Source organism: Sinohyriopsis cumingii, chromosome 16 (genome assembly GCF_028554795.1).
Source record: "Sinohyriopsis cumingii isolate HCF-2022 chromosome 16, ASM2855479v2, whole genome shotgun sequence".
NCBI classification, from domain to species: Eukaryota; Metazoa; Mollusca; class Bivalvia; order Unionida; family Unionidae; genus Sinohyriopsis; species Sinohyriopsis cumingii.
Genome location: NC_142976.1, coordinates 75,181,917 through 75,189,108, shown reverse-complemented (window position 1 = coordinate 75,189,108; position 7,192 = coordinate 75,181,917). Strand labels below are relative to the sequence as shown.

The 7,192-nt window shown below is 33.9% G+C and overlaps 1 protein-coding gene across 1 annotated transcript; it reads right to left on the bottom strand.

Annotated features, from left to right (window-relative positions):
• Positions 1-1,313: 1,313 nt before the first annotated feature.
• Positions 1,314-6,159, bottom strand: LOC149780804 (uncharacterized). The gene is made up of 3 exons (XM_089936421.1): positions 6,080-6,159; positions 3,578-3,712; positions 1,314-1,669 (listed from the first exon to the last, which is right to left on the bottom strand). Exons 1-3 carry the CDS (start codon positions 6,154-6,156, stop codon positions 1,489-1,491), a joined length of 393 nt encoding a protein of 130 aa, XP_089792547.1. The 5' UTR covers positions 6,157-6,159; the 3' UTR covers positions 1,314-1,488.
• Between the last annotated feature and the right edge of the window lie 1,033 nt (positions 6,160-7,192).

Sequence of the window (7,192 nt, the reverse complement as noted above, 5' to 3'; positions counted from 1 at the left end):
TTGTGGTGATATTGTATATTTTCTTCTCATGAAGATTGTATACATGTTGTTAGAATGAGATCACAGGTTAGGTGGCACTGGTTGAAAAAAAAGACTGACGTAGAACAATGATAAAATTACCCTAGCATGAGTTTTCACATTTGTTTTAGACACTTAAAAAATAGTTAAAAGAAGGTAAAATCCAAGCGTTTACGAACGTACAGAATAGGGATTTAATTGAATAACCAATGCATTAATGTGAGGCGATACAATGTAAGTTTATTCCCCGCGAGTTTTCATTACATTGTTATGTGTTGTTCTGCCATTCTCGCAACATATGCAATCAACATAGCCAAAGAACATGCAAACAAACTAATCAACAAAAAACCAATTTTATTAATATTGTGCAGGTGTATGATTGAACCCAGCTGATTTAGCTTAACATTATTTCTTTATCATGACGATGCATTGCTGAAACCGCCAGGAAAGAACATATCAATAGGAAGCATTTGTTATCTGCGATCTGGGATTCCATAAGACTTTCCTTCAACCATAGCCTGTACGTTCCAACCAAAGAATGATGTGGCCGGATTAATTAATCGGCATCTTAAGTAAGATAACAGAAAGTACTTATCTACGGGAAAATGTGAGGTGTCAGGGAATATATATGTGTGATTCTCCAAATCCCGCTGTACAAGTTCAGCGAAGTTCAAAAGTTCGGCACACCGTCTTTCATTGAAAATTCGATTAGGAGCTTTGCAGTGGTCTCTTCAATGCTGAATTCAAACATTTCTATCATGACATTACCTATTTCATGCAATATTTTGTAATGATGAGTGTCAATAATTATTTGTCAAATATATGGGGCAATAAACGTAACTGTTGTATAATTAGAACACGAGTTCAAAAGAAGGACTGATATATATATATATATATATATATATATATATATATATATATATATATATATATATATATATATATATATATATATATATATATATATATATATATTAGAACATGTTAGTCCTAAATCGTGAGTCGGGTACACGACAGTGGTGAATGTTGTTGGCAGCGTTTGCTAATCATTTCAATCGTCTTTTGTTGCCTATATTTTGAATGTAACGGAAAGCAAGATGTATTAGAATACAAATGCATGCCTTTTAGAAAATCGATATTGTTTTCAAAGCATATAGGGCCTGAAAATCACATTATTCATATAGTGGACTTGCGCGGTTGTGATTTGCAGTATGCCGTATCATATGTATTGCTTTACTCCATTGTTATTTCTGCTTTTTGCACGGTAAAAAAGAAACGTTTGAGCTTATTCAGAGTATGGGCAAAATTCTGTATTTATTAATGCTGGTACAAATTAGTAAAAGAGTTTACAAGAATGTTCACAATTACATCCAATGTTTAAACATAGCATGTCATGACAGAGATTAATTTTCAAGTTTTTTCTTATTCACTTGAGTAAAACCTATAGTCATATTAAGGATTCTATTTTGACTAACATTTTGCCAAAGTACAAGCGCAATATTTGGGAATCTTCACCTTGATTAGCACGAAGGAATTTTCTTGTCTATCGTTGACACAATAAGACCAGACATGCTCATAGACATACTTCTCCTTACAAAGAAACTTGTGGTCGCTAACCCAGGGTACGCCATCCCAGTTCTGACACGTGGCTCTGAAAGTGTAGAAGAATTAAGTCAAACACAGATGTTGATTCAGACAAATTATAGAAGTGTGTGTGTGTGTGTGTGTGTGTGTGTGTGTGAGAGAGAGAGAGAGAGAGAGAGAGAGAGAGAGAGAGAGAGAGAAGTGTCGTTTGGAGAATAAAGTGACCAGGGAAACGGCATTTTAACTGATCAACGCTGATTTAATTATAGGATTCGAACCTGCATGCAAGTCCGGTACGCAAACCAATGAACTATATGGAATCTAGCCTCCATTAGTTGTACTGGTCTTATTCAACATCTGCCTACCCGCACGAGTTCTGTAGAAAATACCTAGCTTGTTGATACATTATATGTCTCAAGAAGTGAAATGAAAAATGCATACACAAACAATTTTTTTTTATCCCACTCGCATGTGTTCTTCTAGGCTATGTATGGCGGGAAGAATAGCTGGTGGAGGAATAACCCAGAAAAAAACCCTGGGAAGAATCACCCACCGACTGGCAGCTGATGTCACGCTTTCTCGCATACCCCCATTTCCCGAGCCAGAGATTCAAAGCTATTCAAATCACATATTACATAAAGGCTGAAAAACTAATACAGTATAAAAAAACTACAAGTCTGTGTATGAACAAAATAAAAGCAAATTAAAATTGCTTTACTGTTGATACAATCTTGCGAAAATATACGCCTTGTTAACATTTAAATGTAGTATTATCAACTATAAACTAAAATGTTGTATGCTCAAGAGTTTTACAATATAGTTTTTTTAGCACAACCATAACATATCTTGTTACCAAAACTTGACACAAAAGTAACTAAAATAAGTTGAAATGGGAAGAATTATTACCGCACATAGATCAAATAATATCCACTGTACCTTTCACCTTGCAGTAATACATAGTTTAGATGTGCAATTGTTTTCAAATGTGTCTTTTGAAAATTAGGAGTACATTAGCCGAAGTTACAGAAATACGTGTTACAATCACAACCGAGACACACCCAACTGCAAACTGCTACTAATGCAACCAATGTAACCTGATGCAGGAAAAATACGAGAAATGTCAATCCTCAGTATAGTCACAGAGAATAAAACATTATTACAGTGAAAGGTGTGAATAGATTGGAGATATAAATCAACAAAAAGCTACGTGTGAATGTGGAAAGAGTGTAAATAGAGGTTTCACAATATTGGCTGAAGAAACGACAAACTCAAATAACATTTCTAAACCTAATTTGTGAAACGACAATTACATCTACATACGTTTCTTATGCAACTGAGATCAATGTTCCATATCCAAAGGCATTACACAAATATTTAGCGAGATGAAAATATATTAAAACTGAAGGCTAATAAAGCCATCAAGCAATAAAAACAATTATTAAAAATATGGCTATAATGACTCTTTTAACAGATATAGTTCTCAGTGTTAAGTAAACTTTGTGCGCAATATTGTCGCTCAACATTGTATAATGCAACAGCTGGATGTTGTATTTCCTAGTGTCATTTAACGCATCTAAGTATACCAGGGTTAGTGTTGTAACTATCAAGTTCAACAATTTGCATTTAAGCACAATACATGCACCCTAGCTGTGCTATTCCATGACCTTGTGTAAAAGCTTGCAAGGCAGACAATAAGGTCATAGATTTTAAATACTTGAATCTCTTATGATTTTAATATTCCTCTTCTTCTTGACTGGAGATACATTATAGAGAAAACAGTTCAGTATTATGAGTATTGTAGCACAGAACTGAGGCTCAACAGAGAAATCGATATTTTTGAAAGCGCGTTTGAAAAGTTTAAGACACTCAAAACGTATGACACTTTGGGTGCATGGTTGAAACAAAACTGTACATGAGTGGCTGAGTTCTCTTAATATGTACTCTACTCACGTATGTATTTATTTGTTTCACTTACCCGCTGCACTTGGTGTACAATACAGGTTGTATGGTCCAACATTTGTACCCTGTTTGGTAAGGAATACTATAGAATTTGGCTGACACAGTCTTACTCGGGCACACATCATGGAAGTATTGCTTCAATTCATAGTCGCTGTAAGAAGAAGGACAAAACATTTGCTGTTACTCAAGCTTCCTGAATTTAGATCCACCCCTCTACGCAATCCATGCGTTATAAACAATACGATGTGCAGTCAAATGACCGAGGGCTATCATCATCATCATCATCATCATCATCATTCTTTTCACTATTTGAAAGGAGGTAAATTGTTATTCAAGTAAATAGTAGTTCCTATATAAATTAGCGAAATTTGTAGGCGAATCTTGTAAAAACATTTACATAATACTCTTTGTTAAACCGTACTTTTTCATCCTCCAAAGAGAATTTAATGTTGTACTTAATGATGCTTCACTTTTGCATATCTTTACTGATTCAAGTCAACAAGCAAACGTTTTCGATAGTGCCCGATCTAAATTTGCAAGCAATATCAATCGTGCTCTCTTTTGTAATAGAACACTATGGAGGTATAACCTCAACAAAAAACAAAATAGTGGTTTATAGGAATGGTGGGGGAGGTATGTGAAAAGAATGGATATATGGTATTTTGATGAAGAACGGATAGAGATAGTGCCTTATAATAAATGTATGGGATTATTTTTTTTACACCGAAATTGAAATCGTCTATGGCTAAACAAATGTTAACAGCAGAAACCTAAAACCCTATGACACGAATATTTTATTTTTAAATGCTGCTCGGGTAATTTGATGTCAAAATGTTTGTTTTTTTATATAAAAAATTGACTCATTGATTAAACCAGTATTATGTTATGGACCATAAATGTGGGTAATGCACGAAAGATATTGAATAAGTGCTGGTTCAGTTGAGTAAGAGATATCTCTCTGTTTAAGATACTGCAAATAATTGGGCGAAATTATACAGGTTGGGCGTCTATAGAGGAATGTTGTAGGTTCCCTCTCTTTACCTCATTTTGGGTAAAAAGATATAAATTATTGGATTACAATTCTGTGATTATCTGCTAATAGAATTACAATTGTGTCATTATCGGTAAACATAATTAAAATTATGCGATTATCAGATATTAGAATACAAATTGTGCGATTAACGAATTAGAATTAAGCGATTATCGGATAATACATATCCACATCAGTATTATATTATGTTGATAAATCTAGACGAAGTTGGTAGAGTCGAATGGGCTACGCAGATTAATTATATCCTCTTTTAATATGGGGTTGGTTATATTGAAGAACAAAAGATGTTGGTAATGAAAGGGATCTATTTCGGAGTTCACGTAGAAGACGGTTCAGACATGGCATTTCAAAACTGGTCAGAGCCTATTACTAATTCCTCAACATTTCTCTATATAGTCATTATAAATTCCTACTACAACATACAAAATACCTCTCATGTAATAAATATTTTAATTTAATAACACAATTAATGCAAGTAAGGTGTTCAAGCCATACACTAATGATTGAAACAGGAAGGAGAGAAAATTGATATAGCATTTAGATTTTGTATACTGTGCAAGGTAATAAATATTTATTTAATAGAGGATGAATTTTATTTTGTTTGAGTTTGCCCAGAATTTAGCAATAGAAGACAATACCAAAACAAATGAATATAATGTAATGTACAATCAAGCATACATAAATGTGTCTCTCTTATGCCAGGCAGTGATGTAGTAACGTGTAGAATTTATAATATTACTTGTACTGACCTGTTACTATAAGAGAGGCTCTTTAATATCCAACCGAATAATGAAAATGCTGCTATTTGGAATTAAGTGCATATGTAAATGAAGAACGTATACCTCAGCTGTGTTAAAAAAATGTAGCATTCCAAAAGTATATATCATACCACAGAATATTATACTGTGGACCGGAGGCCAATTATATTGAAATAAAGTGATTTTGGTTTTTTACAATATTTTGTTGAGATCTTGCTCACAATTCCCATTGTCTGGGAAACAAACGCTCTAGATCTTTAGCAAGAAAATGGTGAGTGGCAATACATCGCGATAAACGCAGCAAGTCATAAATGATAGAATTACGTTACGGTTCCAAAGGGTTATTATCAGACCAAATGGCGAGCAAATTTTGAAATAAAATAGTCCGATTTCTGAGAATTGTTATAGAGCGGCTTGTTCTCTTCAACTCTTGTTTAATGATGAAGCATATATCCTGAACCAGTCCATCTTGGTCACGCCCTAATTGCGAGTATCGATAATGAACAGTAAAACGTGAATTTAAGTAGTATTTTGACCCCTTCAGTTAGTTGTTGCACAGAGGCTTCCCTTATAAATTCTGCAACACTGACAAAGCATGTATCCTGAGCCAGTCCATCGCTGGGGTCTAATTCAAATAGCATTTAATTTTTATCAGATAAAATAATAATATACAGAAGTTACATACTTGACCAACAGACTAACCACTTACAGAGCTTTCTCCGGCTGCAAACGCTGCACAAACTCACGAAAAGTTTGTTTTGAAGCAAGGACTTGCTCATATTTCATTTTGACACTGCAAATAATAATAATAATAATAAGAAGAAGAAGAAGAAGAAGAAGAAGATGCTGAAGATGATGATATGATGATGGTGATGATGGAAAGAAGAATGCTGAGTTTATGAATTCAAGATAAATACTAATCATTATGTGTATTAGAAGACACGGTTATTTAGTTTTAGGAATATATGCGGCATTTGGGTTGTGGTGAGGAATCTTTCATTTACGCAAAATTCACTTTTCAATTACAGGATATATAGTTGTGGATGTAGGATGCTTGTCACTACAGAATGTTTTTTCACCCTGGATTGACACATGTGTTCATATAAAATGTGCTGCCTGGATGGAGCAATTAAGAAAGGGTAAGCTTGTAAACTGTTGTCTTGTTGAAGGAAGGAATGAGCATTGACACTGTCGTTGAGTGGTCATCCTATGTGTTTTTCTGATTAGATATATGTATTGATACATGCTAAGATCGGGAATGGTTAGGTTATGTTGTCCTTGAATAAATATGATGAAGGAATGTCTGCTGAGTTCTATTTCTTTTTACGCATTTTGAATAGATATATTTATAAAATACATATATAGAGTCCTTGGTACTTTTAACCATTTTAGTCATCATGGTGTTTTTACCTGTAGACTAAGACAATTGCATTAAGATCAAATCAGGAAATCAAAACACTCAACAGCTTACGACTGTCTACTGTCTACTGCCTTGTAAGACAAATACAATTCTTGATCAGACCACGCTGGATAAAATGCAACCCATCATTATAATTATGCTTCTGGGTTTCTACAAATATATTGCAAAAAATTTCATTAAATAGGTATAACTTGTGTGATCATTGATAGGTATCACTGAACTAAATGAGTCAATCAGTTGATATGATATCTTCATGTCCCTAAGAACATCTTTGATACTTTATCTCAGATTTCACCAGCGGCATGTGAAGAATATTGCATTGCTAGCATTCATTAGAAAAAAAAAGAAGAATTAAAGCCAGTCTAAACAGAAAATGAAAGGTTGACTTCAGAAGTTTGACTT

Bases quoted from the DNA above. Each gene is read 5' to 3' on its own strand.
- LOC149780804 (XM_089936421.1), bottom strand. From the start codon at position 6,156: ATGAAATATGAGCAAGTCCTTGCTTCAAAACAAACTTTTCGTGAGTTT. The intron at 3,713-6,079 runs GTAAGTGGTTAG...TTCTTCTTACAG, and splicing joins TTGCAGCCGGAGAAAGCTCT to CGACTATGAATTGAAGCAAT. The intron at 1,670-3,577 runs GTAAGTGAAACA...CTACACTTTCAG, and splicing joins TTGTACACCAAGTGCAGCGG to AGCCACGTGTCAGAACTGGG.